The 24,024-nt window shown below is 51.9% G+C and overlaps 1 protein-coding gene across 3 annotated transcripts in view; it reads left to right on the forward strand.

Moving 5' to 3' along the window:
* The window catches only part of RAB11FIP4 (RAB11 family interacting protein 4), a 119,160-nt gene that overhangs the window by 63,825 nt on the left and 31,311 nt on the right, over positions 1-24,024 (forward strand). The window contains exon 1 of one of the 3 annotated variants that reach the window (XM_066363771.1): positions 9,444-9,711. The exons of 1 other annotated variant lie outside the window; for it this stretch is intronic. In XM_066363771.1, the coding sequence (XP_066219868.1) occupies positions 9,682-9,711 (30 nt within the window). In that variant the 5' untranslated portion in view covers positions 9,444-9,681. Of the gene's footprint in view, positions 1-9,443; positions 9,712-20,244; positions 20,369-24,024 lie in introns of those variants that run through there. One more of the 3 variants, XM_066363772.1, reaches the window with a different exon arrangement.

Here is a 24,024-nt window from a genome sequence, read left to right on the forward strand (position 1 = left end):
TCAGTGCCATTGGCTGGGCCAGGGGGCGGGTACCAAGGAAGGTAGCGCGTTCGGAGGGAAAGTTGGCAGTTCCATGGTGGCTGTGTTGCCTGAGAGGCCTACCTAGGTGGAGGTGAAGACACCACGCGCTGTGGGTGCACCACGTCCAGACGTGCTGTAGGTCCGAGGCCCTCATTCTCTCACCTGTAGAAAGTGCCACTGCAGCTGACCCTCCCCAGGGGACAGGGTGCTGTCTGGCCCGAGGTTACAGACCGTTCCTATGGGCAGCCTTTATCCCACAACTGGTCCGTGTGGGGATACAGGGTTTGGCCCCCTTGCCTCTTTTTGGGACAACTCTGAGGGCTCTCCTGGCTCACCTGTGGGCCCCGCTGAGGCCTCGTGGCATCGCATTCCAGTTCTCTCCCAGCCCCATCCTGCTCCCCTCACGCCTCATGGGCTCGATCCCTAAAACACTCCCCAATCACCTTCCTCCACAGGCAATTGGATAAAGAAGTCTGGAGGTTAGGAGAGAGGTCCAGGCTGAAGACATTCGCATTTGATGGGATTTAAAGCCCCGAGCTAGATGAGACCCCCCTGTTACACCCTCCCCCAATCAATACTGGCAGCGTTTTCATAATTATTTGTGGACATGCTCAGAGTGTTGACAATTTGAGTCAGCCCGCTGAGGTTGAACAAGATGTTACTCCTCCTCCTTTCTGCTCATCCTGTAAACGTGCCTTTTTAGTTTTTTGCATTTGGGGGCTTTTTGTTGGTGATTTCATTGTGTTAATTCACCAAGCGTGGTGCTGAAGTGCTGCCTAGTGTTCCTAAGTGCAGGAGGGCTGTGGTGGGCCTTATGGAGAAAATATGTGTTGGATAAACTTTGTTTAGGCATCGTGATAGGGCTGCCAGCTAAGTTCAATGTTCACGAATCAACAACATGTATTAAATAAGGTGTCTTTAAACAAACACACATAAAGCAAAGCTTTGTATTGATTGGTTGCTAAAAATGTTGTAATCAGAGGCTTGTAGGAACATAACCCCTAGGAGCAATTGTTCAGTATTGACTGATTTTGTTGCATGGAACGAGAATTGACTATATGCAAGCTATGGGGAGTAAGTGGCAGAGCTGGCCTCAAACCTGGGCTGGCTGGGCACGGGAGCACTTCACTCCCGTGAATGTGGCCTTGTGGTCTAGTGGGACGGCTGGGGGCCTGGCCTGGAAGAAAGGTTTCTTTTTTAAGGCACCCGGAGAGCAGCCCCCCCCCCCCCCCCACGCACACACTGGCCTCCTCTGGGCTTGGGGCGTCTCCAGTGTCTACCTGAACACAGCAGCTCCTTCAGTCTCCCGGTCTGTGGCCGTAGAAGCTTGCTGGTATGTGGTTTTCCCTAAGTGGGAGGAACACTGGCTCAGTGTTATGGGGCCAGGCGCCCATGGTTTCCTTTTGCCAAGCCCTGCCCTGGAAGGGGAGCCACAAAGGAGGTGTGTGTGTGCCTGAGACGGGAGGCTAGCTCCAGGCTCCCGATGAGCCCATCCAGTCTGCTGCTGCGGCTGCCTGTTGATTCATGGACAGCCTGGCCCATCCTGGGTGGGTCCAAGTGAGCTGTTGGCCCTGGGCCCTCAGGGAAACACCTTCAGGACCAGGCTGCTGTCTCCCCAAGCCTCCCTCACTGCCTTCTCACACTGCAGAGCCCACAGCCCTACTTCTGTCATTTATGGGGTGGCTAATTTGTTATGGGTTTTGGATATTTTTTAATTCCACGTCTCTACGATAATTTCAGATGCAGTTATAGGGGTGGGGTGGGAGGGGACTGTGTTTGCTTTTAAAGTAGAATTACAAGCCCTTCGGTGTATGTCCTTCTGACCTGAAATAAGATGTAAAGTTGTCTTCATCCACTACCATCCTTGTCTAAATGTTATTCTCTTCTCAGGAGGAGGGTAAATTTCTGAGATTAGTGACCACCACCCTGGAGTGACCCTTGCAGTAGGTCCCAATTATAGGCTGAGAATGAGGATACAGTCACAGGACATGAGGAAGGGGCAGGAACCAGGGTGAGTGGGGCTCAGAGGGCCTCAGCCTTTCGGAGAGCTCCTGAGGGCAGGTGGTGGGCAGGGCTGCTCTCCAGGGCGGCTCTGGAGAGGGCTTGGGTGACCCAGCAGAGAGCACAGCCCAACCGCCAAGCTGCGGGGTTGAAGAGCCGGGTGGGGGGGGGGGGGTTAAAGTGAGAAGAGCTGGGAACAGACCTCACAACCCTCTCTGACCCATTTACCAGTACATAGAAACCGCAGCTTGAGGATGCAGCTGATAGGGAAGCCGAGGCAGCGTTTGGACCCAACACCTCAAGTGTGGGGTCTCACTGGTGAGTCTACATACCCAGTACATATGTGTGCACACGTGCTGATGACTGGAAGGGCACCTGCTTACTGCATAGCCCTAGATGCTCAGTGGCGCTACGAGGAGAAGGCTTTCTGTACCTGGTAGGTCACATCTGAGTGGGATTTTGAAGGATGAATAGGAGTTTGCTTAGTGGACAGAGGAGATGAAAAGCTTGATATTGAAAGAGCATCCTCAGTCTACTCCCAACCTCTCCTCCTCTCTGGGGTCAGTGTGGATCCTCTGCCATTAACAAGCTTTGTGACTGTGGGCACATCATCTCCACTCTCCAGACCTCAGTTTCCCACCTGGAAAACAGGATCTTTGCCAGCTTTCATGCACTGTGATTTCATGTCTGTGTAGGCCTAGATGATAATTTCTAAAAAGTTCTCATATTTGCAAAACACTTTCCAAAAGTCTTTGACATTTTTTCTTTTAATGCTGATTGATCCTAGTCTTATAGAGTTGGTCAGAGTTTTTCCATTTGACTGAAAAGGAAAACTGAGGCTTGGAGAAGTGAAATGACTGGCCCTTTGCCAACAAGTGACAGAGTGAGACCTGGTCTTCTGACCCTGAGTTTGGGGTTGTCTCCACTGTTCCATCTGACCTCCCATGCACCCAACTAGACTAACATCCCTCCGTGCCATAGGTCTAGTGATTCTTGATAGGTCGTTCACCTTGCCCAGGCCCTGGGTCCGATGTTGTTGCTGACAGAGGGGAGGAGGAGGAGTCAAAAGCGATGTGTGCAGAGGATGCCAGGCCCTGAAGAAATCTAAGGACAGGAGGTATGCAGCAGGGCCCCGTGACAGGCGGGAGGCTGTTTTAGCCAGAAAGTGGGATCAAGTCTGGGACAGCAGGGAGAGGCACAGCTACCCTTTCTTGGAGCAAAACTCAGTGCCTAAATCCAGGGCGAAAATAGACCTCTGCCACCAGACTTTCTCTATCGCCTGCCCTGGTTTGGTTTTCTTCATAGCAGGTGTCATGTTTATCATTCACTTATTTGTTCATTGTCTGATTTCTCCCATCAGAATGTAAGCTCCATGAGCACCGAGACTGTATTGATAACAGCTCTGTATTGATCAAGGTATCTCCAATACCTTGAACAGGGTCTGGCACATAAAAAGATCTTCATTAAATATTTGTGAATGAATGAAGGAAGGAAGGAATGAACAAATGATGCCTTCACCTGTGATTGCTTCAACTCCCACTATAGTCAGCAAGCCTTTAGCAAAGAATTTCCCCATATTTATTGCATTGTAATCACCTGGGAATCTTCCAAAACAGCTAACACGTGGCTGCCACCCTAGACTTTTGGGTATGACCTGCCCATTGACATGTTTTTAGTTCCCTGAGTGAGCCTAGTGTGCAGCGCAATTTAGGAACGACAGCTTTACCACCCACTCCTAAAACCCTGAGACGCAGGCTGCCTGGTGGTCTGGGAGGTGGCGAGTGTGGGGCACTGTTTGTAGGAAAGGAGAGTGGTTTACACTCTCCTGGTGTTGCAGTCACATGACTTTATGAAGAGTAAAGGAAGAAGGAGTTTTTCCTTGCCCTCACCCAGTTCAAGTCCAAAGACTGGTGCGACATCTTCCTTGCCTGCTCCCTCCTCCTCTCAGAAGATTGAATGAGTCATAGGAAATGCCAGGGTTCTCCCCATTTTCCCTCTTGTTGGGTTGGCATGAGTAAGAAAATCCATTGTTCCTATGTACACAAGTTGACAAAAATAGAGTGTGTCCTCTCTGAACATTCAGTCTGGGGCCAGAGTCGGTGAGACCCGGTACCACCCCGTCTGCATGGTGTCCCTCCAGACACCATGAGGGCAGACTGCTGAAGGCATCCTGGCCAGAGGACAGTCAACCACCCTGAGGTGCTTGCTAATGGAAAGAGGCTCCCATTTTCAGAAAGTGTACCTGAATCCAAGATCTGTTCCTGGGCTAGCGCGGGGCTGTAGCAATGGGGCCTCCAGCAATGGGGCTGGAAAGGGGCCTTAGCAATGTGTGGTCAGTCTCACAGCTTTCCAGAGGAAGGAGTGGTCCAGATGGCCTCCCCTTCCCAGGCCCCCTGCAGGGCCTGTGGACAAGCTCCCGCTGGAGCGGGAGGCTTCTGGGATTCAGGCGTCTCTCCCATTTTCTTCTAAGCGAGAGATTGGGAACGACCTTCCCTCGGGACCAGGAAACCTCTGCAATCCCAGGGACCTGCCTATGTCCTTAGCACTTATTTCCCTTTCTGAAGCCACTGCTTAAGCCATCAAAGGCTGAATTTGTCCTCTGGGGTGGGAAGCTAAGGCTTAACGTTCAGGCCTGATGCTTTGACTGTGGAGTCAGGGGTCCTCTAAAAGGGAGGTGCTTAGATGGTGTTTGCAGCGGTCTGAGCCAGCTACCTGGAGGGCTCTCCCGCACCAAGCGCAGTAGCTGATGACGTGGTGGCTGGGCAGAAATAATGTCCAGTGTGTGACCGCGTGTGACTGATGTGGACAGTCCCGGCTGATGACGTGTGACTGATGTGGACAGTCCCGGCTGATGACTGGTGTCTGTCTTGGAGAGCACTAGAGAGAGTCATGAGGCTTGGCCCTCCTGGCTCTGCCACGAACTGACTGCCACTGTGAGGCGAGAAGCCGTTCTGGCCTCTGACGCCCCTCCCAGTTTGGGAAAGGAATGGTTATCCTAGACCAGTTATTTGAAACACCTTTAAAGCCACAGAACTTTTTATTCACATGAAATCTTACGTAAATACTTTGTTCACAGGAAGTGTACATGTAACTCAGACCAAAGTGGACCTTTTGCTTACCTAGAGCATCCCCTCCCTTTTACAGGGTCCCCCACAGAACCCCCAAAACCCAGCTCTTTTTAAACATATGTCTATTTTTAAAATTTGTTGATTGATTTTTTGAAAGAGAGGGGCGGGGAGAGAGAGAGAGAGAGAGAGAGATACAGAAACATTAATCTATTCCTGCATGTGCCCTGACCAGGGATCAAACCCAACGAGCCACCCGGCCAGGCAGGGCCCTGATGCTTTTTCCTTCAGTTCTGGTATGATTTGTGCAGCTCTTTTGTGTTTGTTCAGTTGGCTAATGTTGGTTGGCATCAGTGGCTTGGCTAATGTCAATACTTCTGTAATGATCAGCGAGTACTTTTCCTGTCACTATGATGCCATGTATGCTTAGCCGATCCTTCCATATGGCACATGTACAGAACGCTGCCTCTTTACTCTATCTGATGTGGAGCTAACTCCTGCATGGTGACAGCAGGAAATAAATAGACATAGGTAGGTAGCGATGGTACAGAGAGGACTTACTATTCTCTTCCTTCACCTGGATCACCCAAGTGACCACATCTGTTCTGCCCCCATCAGTTTCTAGAGGAGAGTAACTCCTGCTTGTCAACATTCTATCTGCTTCTCTCTGGCATTGGCTTTCAACATCATGGGAGTATTCTCATATGACAATGCAGAGTCAGTTTTATGATGTAAAAAGAATTAATCAGAGTGATTTCCACTCTGAAAATTATTCTTGGGTACATTCCCTGGGAGAGGGTTTCTGGATTTGTTGTTGTTTTAGTGAAAGGAACAAAGAGGGACAGATAGGGAAAGACAGGCAGAAAGGGAGAGAGATGAGAAGCATCAGTTTTTGGGGTTGGAGCACCTCAGTTGTTCATTGATTGCTTTCTCACATGAGCCTTGACCAGGTGCTACAGCAGAGCAAATGACCCCCTGCTCAAGCCAGTGACCTTTGGGCTCAAGCCAGTGACCATGGAGTCATGTCTGTGATCCCACGCTCAAGCCAAGGACCCTGCGCTCAAGCTGGTGAGCCTGTGCTCAAGTCGGATAAGCTTGTGCTCAAGCCGGCTACCTCAGGGTTTCGAACCTGGGTCCTATGCATCCCAGTCTGACATTCTATCCACTGCGCCACCGCCTGGTCAGGCGGGTTTCTGTTTCTAATGAGATGGTTCTTTCTCCTGAAAAGGCAAGGCTCTGTGAAGGAGCCCACTCTCCACCACTCCCCCAAACCCTGCCTCTCTTACCTCATCAGTCAAGCATCCCAGGCAAGTGGGAAGGAGAAGAACCTGCACTGGTAGTCAGGAGCCTGAGTTTCAGTCCCTGCTTGTCTGATCTCTTATTGTGTGGCTTTGGAAAAGTTCTCAGCCTCCTCAGATCCTGTCTTTCCATCCACAAAATAGGAAGAGTTCTTTAAATATTTGTAGAGTCCTCCTAGGATAACATGATTTGATTCCATGACATGTAAAACACATCTATGCTAAGGGACAAGGGAAGCTAACTCAAGAGCCCCTTGCCCTCAGGCTCATGGGTGGGGCTGTGCTCGGGAAGCTGGACTGTATTTCCTAATAACTCCCTCCAAGCCCCCATGTGAACACAGGACAGCCCTGGCCTAGGCTGAAGCTTGCAGTTCCCACCTTCCATTTCAGACAGTCAGCCAACCCCCCAAAACACAAAACAAAACAATGATCACTGCTTCCCTGAATCCTGTAAAAGATGTCAGGGCTTCTCCAAAAGCCAATATCCTAAATACTCCCACAAGCCACTTCAGGTGTTAACCCTCACCTCAGTTCTTCCCAGCCTCGTGCAATATGGTGATTGATAATGGCCACTGTTTATTGAGCACCTGTTATGTGCCAGGTCCTGTGCTACGTATTTGGGGGGGGGGGGTCACTATTATTTTGATCCTCATAATGTCCCTAAAATGCATACTACTGTTATCTCCAGTTTACAGGTGACAAAATTGAGACACTGGGAATTAAATTTGCCTTGGGTCATCCAGCTACACGGGGGTGAAGCCTAGATAGGATCCTCAGCTCTGGTGCAGGAGCTTATGCACCTAATCACTGAGCCAGACTGGGGCTCATTCATGCTGCTGGCAATACCTAGGAGCTACTAGTTATCCAGAGCCTGCAGCATGGGAGGCATTGTACTAGACACTTACTATATCATTTCATTTCAACCTCACAACTGGAAGAGGAAAGATATTGTTTTCATTTTATAGAGATGAAAACTGAGGCTTTGAAACATTAAATGACTTCCCCACTTTAAATTGTAGAACTGGGCAAGTTTCAAACTCTCTGCCATGCTGCTTTTCACAACAAATACCTGGAAATGCTCCCCCCCACCACTTTTTTGGGGAAAAAAGGGGACCACTAGTACCACCTCCTCCATAGAGCTCTTGAAAATGTCAATCAGGCTATCTTTGGGGTGGGGCAGGGAGGGGACTTAACAAGTCTGATTTTCTCCATTGACCTTTGCTGGGACAATTGCCTGGACCCAGAGAAGCAATGATCACCTTAGGTTTCTGCTACTCTTCTTCAGTTCTGGGTGATTCTGTCATGTGACCTGCTTTCTGGAGCCTTGTAGTCTTTAGGAGCAACATGAGCCTCAAAAAGGAAGAAGGAAAACTGAGATAGAACCCGTAGACTTAGCCATACCCTTAAACCTCACAGAGGTGGCAGTGCTAAGGTCTCGGGCAGAGCTGGGAAGACAGGGAGAGCAGGCCCAGAGTGCATGGGCCCATTCCTGTACCATGCCTTTGGTGAGTGCCTTAAATTAAGTGTACCCACTGTGCAGGGTGCACAACCCATGAGGCAGACTGCTGCCATTCCTATTTTTCAGATGAAGACACCAAGTCTCGGGTTACATAACTTGTCCCAGGACTCACAGCTGGCAAATAGGTCTGTATGAGTCCAAAGCCAGTGCTCACAGTGCACCTGTGTGTTAGGGACTGTGGGGGTGGACACGAATGGTCTGTGTCCTCCACACATAGATCTCTGTACTGCAAGGTGTAAGCAGTGGCAGTGGAGTTTCCACCTTTCCCCTACAGCTCCAGCTAAGAGGTTTCCCTCGGGTCAATGCCATTCTTTTTGGAGAGTGCCCAGCAAGTCTGGGAGCCCCAGTGCAATGCTTTGCTGTAGACACAGATCCTGTCAAACAAAGAGGCAACTGGAAATTTATTTGCAGGAGAGATATTGGGGGAGAAGGAAGTTGAGAGGAAAGAGCTAGAGAGAAAGGGCTGAAAAAGCTATGTGTGTGTGTGTGTGTGTGTGTGTGTGTGTGTGTCTGTGCGCATGCGCTACTGACAGCACCCACCTGGTGACAAGCCTTGGCCACACCAAAGTGCTACCTTGTTGGTCAGTGAGAGCTCAGGGAAGGCAAAGGTGGGTTCATGTCCACCTTAGCCAGACAATTAGGAAGATAAATCTGCTTCCCCCAGTGCAGTTACACAGTGTAGTCTCAAGTCAAAGGAAACCACATTTACAATACAGGGTGGGGCAAAAGTAGGCTTACACTTGTAAGTACAAAAACCAGTTTATTCTTGTATTATTTATTAATTATTGTATTATTTTCCAAATGAACAACTGTTAACCTACATTGCCCCATCCTGTATTTACTGTTTTGCTTCTTTGCCTTCTTTTAATACAGAGCATAGTGGAGTTATGAGAAGCGCAGGTTTTAGATTTAAATTCTATTATTAGGATTCAACAGAAAGGGTCCTTCTCTTTTTAGTTTTAGTTCTTGTTGTCTCTGTTCCTTGTATTACTGGGCTGGTTATAAACATGGCTTTGACTTTACACGACAAAATTGGGACGGTTGTGGGATTCAGGATGAGAATCAATTTAGGAGCCACCCGACTCAGGCTGGTGGCAGTGGTGGTAGGAGTGACGGCGAGGGGTTGACAGGTCTTGGTTCAGGTTAGCAAACGTGAGCCCGGAAGCTCTGGCTAATATCTCACAAACAGAGTGAACTGGAATGGACAGCGGTGGTGACAGAGCCCGCCAGGCAGACGCATGTTTACAAAGTCCGTCTTCCGCAAACCCAGGGCCCGGTGGCCCAAACCCGGGAGGCAGTAACCTTGCGGCGCGGGTTCCAGAAGTCCCAAGCGAGCTCCACCCACCGAGGCGTGCCCTGGGAGGGGTGTTGCCTGGGCTCGCCTCGCGGCCATTGGTCGGCGCCACTCCAGCCACCTGCCCCTACCTTAGGGGGCGGGACTACCTGGGCCCGCCCCTGTGGCTCGGGTTCTCAGGCTGCGCTTCCGCCTCCTCAGGCCCCGCCCTCGGCCTCGGGCCCCGCCCCTTCGATCTCCGATCCCGGGCGCCTGGTGATGTCACGGCAGCTTTGATACAAAGAACCCTTCGGCCCACGCGGGTCTCCCGGCAACCGGCGCGGGTGGGGGCGGGGCCGGCGCCTCGGACTAGTGCCGAACCGTGAGAACTGCTGCGGCGGTGCGTGGGCTGTTCTTGCCCTCTCCGCGCTGCCCGCCACGTCCCGTCGGTGTCTGCCTGCTTTTCGCTGTTCTGCAGCGCACCGACACGCGGCTGGGCAGGGGATGCGCACCTCGCCGATCCCCGGGGGCCAGGTAAGCGGCAGCCGAGGGTGTCGGGCTCGCTGGGCTCTGGCGACGCGCACCTGGCCGGGCCCGTCGGCCCTGGGGCCAGGGAAGTTGCCGGAGCGCGGAACTTCGCTCGCTGCCTGGGCTCAGCTCCTGCCCCGTGGTGTCCGCCCTCTCGGCTTTGACTGGGGAGGTCAGGTTACCTGCATCCCGGCCCGCTGGGCCACGGCAGAGAAACCGCTGCCCACTCCGGGGCCTCTGCCTGCACTCAGGTGCCAGGGTTGGCAGGACTGACTTCGGCGCGCGGAGAGAGGTGGCCGCTTCTCTTTTAGACGCAGTTTTAGAAGTTGTTTTAGGAAGATGTAGTTGCCTGTGAAGGGAGCTTGTTTGTCCAGACGCCTCCTTTAGGACCCTCTCTACCCCCATTCCCAGCGCGCCTGCCCTCTCCAGACCGGTGTTGTCGCACCTCTGCTCCTGTCCCGGCCGAGTCTCGAAGCGGGCTGTGCGCGAGCGAAGTTTTCCCGCAGCGCTTGGCGGCTGCACCAAGACTGTTTTCCTGTCTCACCTAATTTCTCTGAAGGGTTCTGCCGCGCACTGGGGAGGGCCAGCCTAGTTATGGGTTTGGGGACAGGGCCCTACTGCTTCCCAGCGGCAATACTGCTGAAGCAGGAGGAGTGCTTGACACCTACCCCTTCGCGCCCCAAGAGTGGGTCCGTCCCGGCATTAGTTGCTGTTGCCACAGCCGCTTTTCTGCGGGCGACAGGCATCTCGGCGGAGCAGCCTCTGAAGAACCGTGTCTGTGCTGTGGGAACCTGGTCTCTATTTAGCCCCGGACTTTTTTTCCCTTTTATCCCTGTACACCCACCAGTGTACCTCTTTCCCCAGTTCCACTTCTCCCTATCCTTGCTCTTCCACAGATGGCTGGATGCGACACATCACTTGGCCCTGAGGGACATGTCAGTGTTGCTTTACTGACTTATTTCTAGGTCACCTTCCTGCGCTCAGCCTCTGAGTCCTGGTGTGGCAAACCCCTGGGCTATTTTCTGGAGATCTACCAAATCATTGCCCACCCTTCCTGGAGGCAGCTGCTAATCGCTTGAGATCCTGGGATGGGGGTGGGGCAGGCATATCTATCCTCTCTGGAGCATCCCCTGGTCCTCACCCTGGTGAAATATGGTTACAGTGATGCCAGGTTATGGAAAAAGGAATCTTAAAGTGGGCAGGGTTACCAATCTTGTGCCTCTCAGACCTCTGCAGTAGGGATCCCTCCCTCCCTGTAACCATTTTACTCAGTCTTGGAGGAGTGCTGTGAGTCACTACCAGTGACCAGGGACTTGCCACCTCTCCAGTACCAGCTTACGCAGATAGACTGGCCCCAAGCCTTAAAATGCTAAGCTGACACCCCTGAAGTGCTAATTATGTGTCCAGGGGCTATTATACCAGCAGTTTCCCTGCCCTTCAGATGTTTGTAGGCGTTGGGAGATGCAAACTTGAGTCGAATTACTCCCTGCCTAACTCCTCTGAGCAGTTGGGCAAGTTGATCTGGGTTGTCTTCTGAGGTCTCTGTGAGGTCCCCCATGTGTGGTCTGGGGGAGTGAGAGAACCCAATGAACTTGAGACTTGAGTAGCAGGTAGCACAGCTTGGGCAAATGCTTACTGGGGAACAGTTTTGTAGTTTTGGGGACCCTGGGCTTTAGTGGAGGGGGTGGGGTGGATGACTAAGGACAGCATGTGAGATAAGACTGCCTAGGGAGGGACTAAATTAGCCAGGCCAGGTGAGCAGGCTGGGAGGTGTGACCTTTGTCCGGAGGAAGATCAGTAGGAGAGACTGCCTGGATTCAATTCATGGAAAGGACTTTTAGTCAAGTGGGGGAAGAAAGAGGAGAAGAAATTAGGGGACCTGGAGCAGCCTGTTCTGGGGAGGCTCCGGGCTGCAGCTTGAGAACGCCTGTCCTTTCCCTCCCACTCCCTCTCTTCAGAGCAGTTGTGCCCTTCCCTAAAGCAGTCTTGCCCCTAATTCTCTCCCCTCCTGGTGAAACCAGCTGCCCCCACACCCAGGGCTTTCTCTTTGGCTGTTCACCAGGGACCCTCACAGCTCGTTCTGCAACCCCATACACCAACCCCCCCTCCCACCAAAGTCACTAGAAACTTCCTTCCCAAGGGCTGCAGTTCCTCCTCTGATGTGGCCTGTTATGCCAAGAGCTATTTCACAATTGATTCTGCTTTGAGGATTTCACCTCCCTTGATGTGTTTTAGGTGTGGGTAGGGAGGAGGTGAAGGGGGTGGGAGAGGCTCCCAATAAAGTAACAGGAGAGCAATTCTGGAAGGCAGGCATCTCAGGGACTGAAGGCCAAGCTTGGCCAGGGGAGGGATAGCCGGAATGAAGGGTGCCCACCCTCTGACCCTGGGGTAGCACTCCTTGCATTTTGAAAAGGAAGCATCTTTATCTAGTCTATCTGCTGCCTGCTATTGATAGAGGGGCCTAATGCCTTGACCTGGCCAGGTGTTCAGAATCCGGGGCTGGGCTCTTGTTTTCCTCCAGGTCCACTCTGTTGGCTCTTGAGTCAGTAACTGGGCATTAAATTACTGCCCTCTCCACTGAGGAGGAATACACAGGTCTTCCGACTGCTGGTCTTCCTGCTGGATGAAAGGATGGTTCTGCCCCACTAGCAGGGCACCACGGGACAGGCACGTTGACTTGGCAGGCCCGCCTTGTATCTTACTGGACATTGTGTCATTATCTCCCCTGGATGTGCTGTGGCAGTCTTCTCCATCAGATGGCATTCCAGGGCACAGACCCTTCCCCATTTCTGTTTGCCCAGCCCCTACCCACCACATGCCCAACGCAGGCAGTTTTTTTATCCAACAGATATTTGAGCATCTAATTTGTGCTAGATTCGGTGCTGAGCACTGGAGGTGCTACGGTGAACAACAGACAGCAGTGCCTTCATGGAGCTGCCGTGATGGCAGAGACCCAGGCAGACAGGTACACCGGCAGTGTGTGGGATGGTGGGAGAGGAAGCAGGGCGCTGAGGCCTGCTGAGCAACATATTGTGATTTTAAAGGGTTTTTTTTTATTATTATTATTCATTTTTTAGAGAGGAGAGAGGGAGAGAGAGAAAGGAGAGAGGGGGGAGGAGCAGGAAGCATCAACTCCCATATGTGCCTTGACTGGGCAAGCCCAGGGTTAGAACCAGTGACCTTAGCGTTCCAGGTTGACACTTTATCCACCGTGCCACCACAGGCCAGGCCATATTGTGTTTTATTCAGTCTTTTTTTTTTTTTTTGTATTTTTCTGAAGTTGGAAACAGGGAGGCAGTCAGACAGACTCCCGCATGCACCCGACCAGGATCCACCCGGCATGCCCACCAGGGGGCAATGCTCTGCCCATCCGGGGCATCACTCTGTTGCGACCAGAGGGGGCGATGTTCTGCCCATCTGGGGTGTTGCTCTGTTGAGACCAGAGCCATTCTAGCGCCTGAGGCAGAGGCCATAGAGCCATCCTCAGCGCCTGGGCCAACTTTGCTCCAATGGAGCCTTGGCTGCGGGAGGGGAAGAGAGAGACAGAGAGGAAGGAGAGAGGGGGAGGGGTGGAGAAGCAGATGGGCGCTTCTTCTGTGTGCCCTGGCCGGGAATCGAACCCGGGACTCCTGCACGCCAGGCCGACGCTCTACCACTGAGCCAACTGGCCAGGGCCCAGGCCATATTGTGTTTTTAAATGGAGTGGGCAGGGAAGTCCTTGCTGAGAAGGTGGTGGCACCTTGACCAAAGAGGTACAGGCAGAGGGAACAGCAAATGTAAAGGCCCTAAGGTGGGACCATGGCTGGTGAGATGTGCCCACAGAACTGCAGGCAGGCTGCTGTGATTGCAAAGGAAGGCTATTAGAAATTGGGGGTGTGGGGAGCAGGCGCCTGATGTGGCCAAGACACAGCCCAGAATCCCAGGAGGACATATGTATAGTTGATTCTAGAAATCCATTGGCACAAAATGCATTTCATTGCTCTGCCCACTTCAGACTGTTACTGTTGAGGGGTTTGGGCATTAAGGCATTTCTTGGGAGAGGTGTCAGTGTGTGGTCGTTGCTGCTGTGGACTTCCCTGCCCTCAGCCTGGGTCAGATCAGATAAGCCTGTCCACATGAGTGTGAAAACAGTTCCTGCCAGACTGTTATTTCCACCACACAAATCAACGGCAGCGAAGCCCAGCCAGGTGCTGTGCACTAAGCTGGCGGAGCCCTGCTGGCGCAAACTCCCTGCCCCACCGTCAGTGTTGCCTGGGCTGCAGCAAGTTCAGCACACGAGACCCACAGAGTAGCTGGCAGCCTCTGGCCCAGCTCCCCTAGGGCTCTGTTTCCTCATCTCCTTCTTGGGCCCCAGGGTGCCAGGCTTTTCTTCTCCCACCCTCTACTCATGGGCAGTTGGCGGGGCAGTTCTGTGTCCGGGTCTCTCTCTCCTGAGGGGTCTCTGTCCAGCCTAGACCCCGAGAGTGTGTGTGTGTGTGTGTAGAGGAAGGAAAAGTAGGCACCCAGAACCGTGTGCATCCTAGGAGTGTCACGTGGAGGTTTGAGGAGGCAGCATGGAGTCCAGGTGACCTCTGACCCCAGCGCTGTCTAGCAGACCAGTACTAGTAACACCAGTGTTTCTAACCCTACTTCTTGACTTCTTTCAAGAAATGGGAAATTTTCTGACTGTTGGGTATAATTTTAATTGATTCAACGTGCTTCATCTTCCCAGAGAAGTAGGTTCTTTTTTTACAATGTAAACATGATTTGAAAGAAAACAAAAGCTCTGTAGCTATTATCATTAATATCTGTGGCTCTGCTCCTAGGAGCTTTCTCTTTTAGGGCATGAGAAAGAGGAAGACCTAAACAGAACTCGAGTGTAGGAGAGTGGGTGGGAGCTCTCTTATTCTTGAGTCATTTTTTGTCACCCCCACTCTCGCTCTGCAAGCCTATTACCATAAAAAGGGAAGCCACGTTTCATGTGGCTCGTGCTGTCTGCGGTGGACTTGGAGTCTACTCTTTACCACTGGACTTCCGTCTCCCTCTAAGGATGGGAGAGCTGGAGCAGATTTGTCCTTCCGATCACTGGCCTTCCTAGGAGAAATACCTACCTCAAAACGCAGGTGCCTTCATCTCATGCTCAGTGCCTGTTTAAGCAGAACAAAAATTGGAGACAGAAAATACATGGGTCTAGATCTTGGCTCTGCTGCTTGCTAGTTGTGGGCCTTGGGGCAAGCTACCTCACCTTTCTGAGCCTCAGTTTCTCCATCTTACAATGGGGTTGATAACAGAATCTACCTCACTGGGTGCTGGTAAAGATAAAATGAGTCACTGTGACCTAAACTGCTAGAGTGGGTTTGACACTTGCTCTCTTGGGCCCTGATGGGTGGTCAGGTAGCTGGAGAGACAGGATAATGTAGTGCCCAAGAGCTTGCACGCTGGAGTCAGGCATCTGGGTTCAAATCCCAGCTCTGCCAGTTGCTCTTTGTGGAATCTTAGAGAAATTATTTACCCTCTCAATGCCTCGATTTCCTCATCTGTGAAATGATGATGATGTTAGCACCTCCTTCCTGTGGTTGTTGTGTGGATCAAATATGTAAATGTTTGAAAAGCACTTAAAACAGTGTCTGGTGTATGTGTGAGCTGTTATTTTTCGTTCTTGCAAGCTTCTACTGGTTTGATTCTTGTGACTAATAACCTAGCACCTAACAGAACTTCTTGCAGGGAGGATGTCAACCCTGAAACAGGAAGGTGGCAGGGCAAAGCCTTCTCTACCTGGGGGCCGTTGCAGGAGGAGCAGAACTCCACTTCCGCAGCTGCTGTGTGCTTCAGTAAACCAGCTCCCCCTCTGCAGATGCAGAGTCGGGGGCCTGGGCGGCTGGTGCCCGTGTGGCAATGTGAATGAGATGCAGAGCACATTCCGAGGTGACAGCCATCTCCCCAGGGCTTGGTGTGGGGCTGCATCTGGTCCTTCCTCCTAGAGGCTGCCTGCCAAGCGGAGGGCGGCTGCACCCCTGCCCCGCTCCCCTTCACCGCCACCCTGCCTATCCACCTATGCCCAGCTGGAAAGCCAGCTTGGAGTAGTGCTGCCCGTCTGCCAGCCCACACTGTCTGCCTCATTCAAGCGCTGTGGCTCTGGCTGGCCGCAGGCCCCGGGAGACATGGAGAGGAGCCGGACAGAAAGGTGACCACGTGGGGTGACTGCCTACCTGTTCATCTGAGCCGGACTGCTCTCCTCAGTGGAGCGTGGGGGTCAGGACAGCCTCTGCCTAAGTAACCTTGGATTGATGGTCCCCTGGCAAAGGGTGGGTTCTTGTCGACAAGGCAGGTCTGGCTAACACGCTGCTGTGTGATTATCTGCAAGATCGCGTCAGTTCTCAGCAAAGAAAGGTCTTGCATACAGCACCTCTGTGTGTGTGCACTTGTGTGTACATGGAGTTATCACCTACCCCTCAGTGCACACACGCCGTCTAAGGAGCTGTGACTGAGTCCCCACCCCGCACCCCCACTTATACTCACACCATATTTTATAGATTCAAAGATACAGTTTTTTCACATTTAACATCTCAAATTGGTATGTGTTGTGCATTCGCTGTCATGTTATAATTTAATTGACAGTGCCTGTTTTTTCTTGGTGTACTCGAAATAACAGTGCCTCTTAAAATCAAAGGCATCTTGGATTTAATGAAACACAAAACTAGGTAACCTCAAGAGAACTTACATAATTTGCCCAGTTTCTTCAGGGAAGGGAGTAGAGCCACCTTACAGTGGTGGTAGGATTTATGAAAGGACATTATACTGTGACTCAAGAAAATGAGCTTGAACACCAAGCAGACCAGGGCTCAGATTCCAGTTTTACAACAGATCACCAGCTGTGTGACCTTGGGAAAGTAGAGTGACCTCTCTGAGCCCCAGGTTTCTTCTTCCACAGAATACGGATCATGGCTCCATAGTCGTCATGATTATACACAAAGCACCTTTCCCTGTTTCTCTCTTCCTGGGTATCATCTAAGGTCACATGTCTCCTTTCTACCTGGGTTGGGTTCAGAGGGAAGATGAAAGCAGGGGGTGGGTCACTGCCTTCCACGGCAGAGAGAAACTGGTGTTGTGTACCAGGGCTTTCTGACTCAGTTTATAACCCTTGACTATCATCTTTTCCTTCCATCTTCCATTTTGCCTTAGTTTTTATTTTCACATCTGTTTCCTTTTAGCAATTTTCTTTCAAATCTCTCTGCTCTCCCTTTTTGTAAAATCCTCCCACATGTAGCCCTTTGAAGCTCCTTGTGGTAGGAAAGGAGACAGGGCTGTGCCCCATGGCCAGGGTGGCACAGGCCCCAGGAGCCTCAGCTGCCAGTAGTCAGTGTTCTAGAGCGCTGTGGGCCCTGTAACCTTCAGCTCAGGTCCAAGTTCTGGTGCCACCAGCCTTGCTAATTCCTGTTCCCATGGCCTGCAGGGCTCAACCTGAGAGGCCACTCTAGTGCTGAATGTTGGACACTGCCATTGCCAAGAGTATTTAGTATTCCCTGCACTCTCCTTGCATTAACATCAGACCTTGTTCAGATCCCAGCCCTCCTAGCTCTGTAACCTTATTTATGCAAGTTACTTAACCTCTCTGATCCCGTTTTCTCATTTGAATGGGGACTGATGCACAAAATCTTCTGGCACAGGACAGCTGCTTAATAGGTGTATTTTTTCCTGGTTTTCCTCAAATGTGTAAGATTATTTGTGTTTCTTTAGCTAGGCACAGGTACCGAAAGCTCTGGGAGCACCAGCCGACAGTGGTGCTCCACGTAGACAGATGGAGGAGTTCTGAACAGGGAACAGTGCCGGTGAAGGCACAGGGGCCTGTGTGAGCAGGATATGTCCTCAGGGTGGCTGGGCTGCAGGGAGGGAGTGGGGTGCGTGGTTAGTACCTCGGGACCTGTCAGGGTGAGATCGACAAGGCGGGGACTGCTCACTAAGGTAGGAGGAGGACTGGGGGAGCAGTGGGCTGAGTTTGAGGCCCCTGGGGACACCCACGTGGGGATGTCTAGCTGAAACGTGCTGACTAAAGGGAGGCCTTCAGAGCAGGTTGTGGTCTTACACCGTGTTTTCGTCAGAGGTCCCCTTTCTGCCTCTCTCCCTTTTGAGATCCTGATGGATCTCAGAGCCAGCAGCCAAACTTCCTCAGGTTGGTGCACGGTGTCCAAAGTCGCAGTCCCCTCCTTGATGAGGTGGTGGTTGGTCTCTGGCACAGGGATGGACCGCAGTCCTTCCCGTCCACGTACCAAGGGGTGTAGTGCATTAAGCCAGTACTGAGAAATGGGGTGCTGGGTGGGACGGGCTTTGCTTACAAAAGACCCCGTATAAGCTGCTGCGCCGGCTCCTCTGGGACCCCCAGGAGGTAAAGCTACCACACAGCTCCTGGCTGAGGACAGAGAACCATGGATTAGCTGTGCCAAGGCTGGATGGGCAAGTTTCCCCACTAGGTAATTCTTCTCTCCCTGAAACGGTACATACAGGCCCTGGCCAGCTAGCTCGGTTGGTTAGAGCAGTGATTTTCAACCTTTTTTGAGCCGCGGCACATTTTTTACATTTACAAAATCCTGGGGCACACCACCTACTAAAATGACACTCTGACACAGTACATATTATACATATAGTTAATAATATAGTTTCTAAATGTATTTATACTCAGTGTGAAACCTGGGCCTGTTTCGATGAACACAAAAGGGATATCCTGGCAGGAATGGTAGAAAGACACACACGAAGCTCTTCCTCAACAGTTCTCAGTCTCTCTCTGTTTTTAGTTTTTATCGCAGTCAAGCTTGAGAAGCTCAGCTCACATAGATATGTGGTTGAAAACGGGAGCAATGTCAAAATAGCTTTGTTGGCCAGAATGGGGAACCCCTTGGCAACAGATAACCAAAAACTGTCCAAAGGAAGATCAGCAAACTTTAGCTTTAAAGTTAGATAACACTGTGATGCATTGTATATCACCCTCTGTGGGGCCTCTTTTAAAAAGGTCAAATATCTATATACACCATCAGGATAGACATAACCAGCTGAGGCTGAGGCTTCATCTAGTAGTGGCAACATTTACCTCCAGTCCTTACCAGGATTAGAAATCGGGACCATGGGGAGGAGTAGCAGCTTCAACTACTCGCCAGGGCCACACAATGACAAGTGCGCGGCAGCCCGAGCGGGGACCTTCCTGGGTGTGGATGAGAGGCGGCCTACTATTGGTTCATCGCTAGTGGTCGGGATGAATCCTAGAAGGTGATTGGTCAGCGTTCCCTGTGCTTCCACTCTTCCTGTCGCTGATAGCTGGAGGGATTGTGAGGGGAATGTTTATGTTCGGATGGAGGCAGCTGGCGGCAGGCCGGATAAATAGCCTCCTCCGGCCGTGTCGGGCACACCGGCCGTAGTTTGGGGACCCATGTTTAATTTCCCCATGGCACACCTGACCATGTTTCGCGGCACACTGGTTGAAAAACACTGGGTTAGAGCACTGTCTCGAAGCACAGAGGTTGCAGGTTCAATCCCCGGTCAGGTCACATACAGGAACAGATTGATATTCCTGTCTCTCTCTCTCCCCCTCCCTTTCTCTCTCACTAAAATTAATAAATTTAAAAACAAAACAACAACAACAAAAAATGGTACATAAGGGGTGGGGGACGTGAGCATGAGGTCCCAGCCTGGAGTGTGCCACCTCTCCCAGTGTCCCAGGGACAGTCACAGGAGAAAGAGGACTGACCGGGGGAGTGTGCCCAGAGATGGCTGTAGGGCTCAGGGGCTCCGTTCTGGGCTCTGGGGGTGGGATTGGGAGGGGGAGTGTGCAGTGTCTACAGGGGGCTTGTTTGGGGGCAGGCGTTTGTGGCAAAGGGAGGAATTGTGTTTCAGGCGTGAGGAACAGCATGTGCCAAGGCAAGGCGGTGGTGGTAACAGTGGACAGGAGCGTGGGTTCTGAGGGGAGGGTGCGTGGCACTGTCATGTCCCAAGGCTAACGCTGACTGGACAGGGCTTTGTGCACTGGTCTGAGGAGTCAGGGCCTGGCTCTGTGACCCTTTGAGGAGGTCTAGATGGACTTTAAACAGCCTTAGACTCCCTGGGGGGCCTCTTACCTTCTGAGCCCCGAGCTACGGCTTGTGGTCACGGTGCTCTCTCACCTGTCCCCACTGCAGCAGAGCCTGGGAAGGGACCTGAGCCAGTTCAGCCCGCCCTGGCCTGCAGCCCCAAAGCTGAGCTCCGGCCAGCTGGGCTCCGGCCAGCCCCGGTGCGAGGCAGCGGCCCCTGGAACATGCAGCCTGGGTAGCTGGACCTGGCGAAGGCTGAAGGACGAAGAGGGCCACCTGAGCTGAGCCTGTGGGAGCATGCGGGGGTGCTGGGCTGGTGGGCGCTGGGAGGTTATAACAGCAGAGGGCTCCGGGAGGGGTGCGCCGGGCCTCCTGATCCTAGGAGGAGAGTCAGGCGCTGGGAGGTTATAACAGCAGAGGGCTCCGGGAGGGGTGCGCCGGGCCTCCTGATCCTAGGAGGAGAGTCAGGCGCTGGGAGGTTATAAAAGCAGAGGGCTCCGGGAGGGGTGCGCCAGGCCTCCTGATCCTAGGAGGAGAGTCGCCCTGCCCTGCGCTGCCACGGGCCCTCCTGATCCTGTTCTGTCTGCTCCAGGAGGGCGGGTCACGCGGAGCGGGGCCTTTAGCTGCAGGTGAGCATTGACACTCTGCTTGACCTTCCAAGGCCGGCAGGTTTCTGTAGCAAAGAAGGGGTGGGGTGGGTGCCTGCCCTGGCTTTAGATGGTCGGACAGGGTCCGTCTGTCCAGGTGTGCCCTCCCTGAGGCAGATAGTAGTGGCCTCTTTCTGGGAAGTTCATGTCGCCCCATTTGAGTGTGTCCCACGGAAGAGTGCTACTCCATCCACCCGGTGGATGGTTGAGAGTGGGGGAGCTGGCCTGGGACACGCTTTCTTATCGTGATGATAAACCATGGAGCCCCCAAAGCAACCCCCGCAGGCTCTCAACTGTGTGAGTAATTAAGCCCTCACTTCAAACAGCCACGTCTTAAAAAGCTATAATTTGTAACCCACAATAGCTGCCAGGAGATGTTCAGAGAGCCAGGAGAGAGCCCTTGATGTGTGCCCCTTTCAACTCAGAAGCCTGGTAATTGGCTTTTTGACATTTGAGTTGTTTCATACCTGGGTGGGAGCTGGAGCTTCCTGGCAGGTACTTGGGAAGGCTCTTTTGAGAATTTAGATGGAGTGGTTGAGGTTAGGAGTTCTTGACTCAGGTCCAAGCATGGCTCTACCTTTTTGTGTGATGACAAAGGGGCTTAGAGAGAAAAGCCACAACGTAACTTCAGGGAAAAGTAGACTAAACTCTGGACACCATGTCCTTGACTGTCAGGAGGAGGCAGTGTTTACTTGCGGGGACTTAGGGGAGGAAAACCAGACCACCCCAGTAAAGCACGGAGTGGGCCTGGCCCTATGGCCGCGGCTCCCGAGTGTTACCTTCCCTGCTCTCAGGTGTGGCTCCACCGGCCACCGATGGAGACAGAAGGTCTTGTGTGTGGATTTGGGTAGGTGGATACAGGGAACACAGCCAACAGGAAACACCTCCCTGACCTGTAGCGTCTGTTGGCTGACATGCCTGGAATTCTTGGGGCTGGCTGCTGGGTTTGGTTTCCAGATGTGGAAGCAATTTAAGTTCTGTTTTCATAATCCCCACAGTTTGTCTCCAAAGTCCACGTTCTCATTTGAAAGTCAAGACCGTTGGCTCTATGTAAGGGGAAGGGAGTGGACTGCTGTGGTGTGGGGGGGGGGGGGTAGGGGGGCGGGGAGCCCTCTGAATCCTTTTTGTTCAAGAGGTAGGCTCACTGGGGCACTCAGATCTGGGACCCAGGGCTTTGTTGGAACGGTCACCTCTATCAAGGGCTTGGTCCCTATGGGAGCACAAGTTGATTCTGGGGCTGCCTCCTGTGTGTTTTTCTGGACATGGGTCACTGAGCTGAATTTAGTTGTAGTATCTGCCTGGCCCCTCAGTCACTATCACTGACCCTGGAAGGACACCCTGGGGTGGGGAGGAGGAGGGGCTGGTGCGACAGCCGAGCAAGGTGCCCACGTGTCCCGGGAGTGGTAAGGGCCCTTCTTTCCAAAGTGACCACAACAGAGGGAAGAAATCTGCTCTGGATTTTAAGTAGCCAGAAATACTGCCTGGCAGGGAGAGACTGGTAATCTCTGCTCAATTACTGGGCACTGCTGGCCACAGAGGTGGCCCAGCCCAGGATTGGAGGGTCTGTGGTGCCAGCCTGCGGTTCCAGGGTGCTGCTGGTCTCTTCTCTTGTAAACCAATCACCGTTTAGGTAAAATGACTTGTACATTTGTATTATAGCTACACGAAACACAGTTCTGAGCAAACAGAAGTTGCCTTTGCAGTTTTCAACGTCTCTGGCTGAACTGCACATACACTTCTTTTAAAAGTAAAACACACCTGGATTATTGAAAGAACACAAGAAATGGTAATAATTTACTGAGACTCATATATAAATAGTGTTTTTGAACATCATCCTGAAAGTCATCAATTCATCAGGCCTCAGTTTCAGCAAAATAGAGTCACTTTAGCAGCAGCAGTATCTCAGAATGACCGTGAAAGAGAAGTCAGTATTTCTGTTCAGGAGAGACCACAACAAACAGAAGCCCACATCTCCTGATGAGGTTCTGGAGATCCAGGGGTTCTCCCTGGGGGTCGAAATGAATGGACAGAAAATGATTTGACTTTCGGTAATGGGCACACGATGCAATCAATAGTTCTATTGCCGTAGAGATGTTCACCTGAAACTGATGTACTCATTGATCAATGTCACCCCATCAAATTTAATTTCTAAGGTAAAAAAAAAAAAGAATGGATCTTAAGAAATTTGCTTTATTTTCATGGTGGGAAGGGGTGACAAGTCCAGCCCGAGCTGAGGGGTTCGCAGGCTCCTTAGGAGAGGAGGGAAGAGGGCCCTTGTTCTCTAGGGCTCTGTAACACAGTACCACAGTCTGGGTCCCTTCAGTGACTGAAATCATTTTTTTTCACTATTCTGAAGTATAATGTCTGAGAGCAAGGTATCGGCAGGGTTGGCTTCCTCTGAGGCCTCTCCCCTTGGCTTGCAGGTGGCCGTCTTCTCCAGTGTCTTCACATGGTCTTGTGTGTGTGTGTGTGTGTGTCTGTTCATCCCCTTATTTTCTTGCTAGTCATATTGGATTAGAGCCCACCCTAGTAACTTCATTTTAATTTAATTACTTTTGGGGGGGGGTATTTTTCTGAAGTGAGAAGCGGGGAGATAGGGAGACAGACCCGCATGTGCCCAGCTGAGATTCACCCAGAAAGCCCACCAGGAGGTGATGCTCAGCCCCTCTGGGGCATTGCTTCATTGCAACTGGAGCCATTCTAGCGCCTGAGGAGAAGGGTATGGAGCCATCCTCAGCGCCTGGGCCAACTGTGCTCCAATGGAGCCTTGGCTGCAGGAGGGGAAGAGAGAGACAGAGAGAAAAGAGAGGGAAGGATGGAGAAGCAGATGGGTGCCTCTCCTGTGTGCCCTGGCCGGGAATCGAACCTGGGACTTCCACACACTGGGCCGCTGCTCTACCACTGAGCCAACTGGCCAGGCCTAATCACTTCTTTAAAGATCCTATCTCCAAATACAGTCATATTCTAAGGCACTGGGTGTTGGGACTTCAACAAATGCATTTGAGGGGAACAGAAAGCTTCTCTGGAACTGTTGTCCAAGGGGAGGAGGGTGAGCAGAGCGTGGCATCCCAGGAAACCTGGGTGAGGGGAGGCGGCTCTGCCTTTGGGCAAAGCTCACCTTTGGTGAGGGCCCATTGGGGAACTCTTGGCCACATACTGTATTGGGGAAAGTTTCTAGTAATGTTATGACTTGTGGTTCCCTTTCTAGAGATGATCATTCTTAGGACTTGAGCCACATGGCCCCCTGCATCCAAATGAACTTGAACAGATTATTTGGAACCTGCACTGCTCATCATTCAGTTCTTCCTGTAGGCTTGTTGACCCTGGGCGGTTGTGTTGGGCTTCCAGCCTCCCTGCTGCTGTTGACTCGCCCTCTTGGGTAGTGTTAAGGATGGCTTCACTTCTTCATATTCCTTTTTAATTGAACTAAACGTGTTGGGGATTTTATACTTTTTCCTTAACCAGATCAGTGAGTTTGGGGAAATTGTCTTTCACGCTTTATGTACATAAGGTTTACTTCTAACATACCAAAAAAATAAGACCTGTAAGAACTGAGAATGGGAAGTCATGGAGGGTGGGGCCCAGCCACAAACCTGTGTAGCTCACCAAGGTTTTGCCTAAAGCAGTGCTCTACAATG

This window comes from Saccopteryx leptura, chromosome 2 (genome assembly GCF_036850995.1).
Source record: "Saccopteryx leptura isolate mSacLep1 chromosome 2, mSacLep1_pri_phased_curated, whole genome shotgun sequence".
Taxonomy (NCBI): Eukaryota; Metazoa; Chordata; class Mammalia; order Chiroptera; family Emballonuridae; genus Saccopteryx; species Saccopteryx leptura.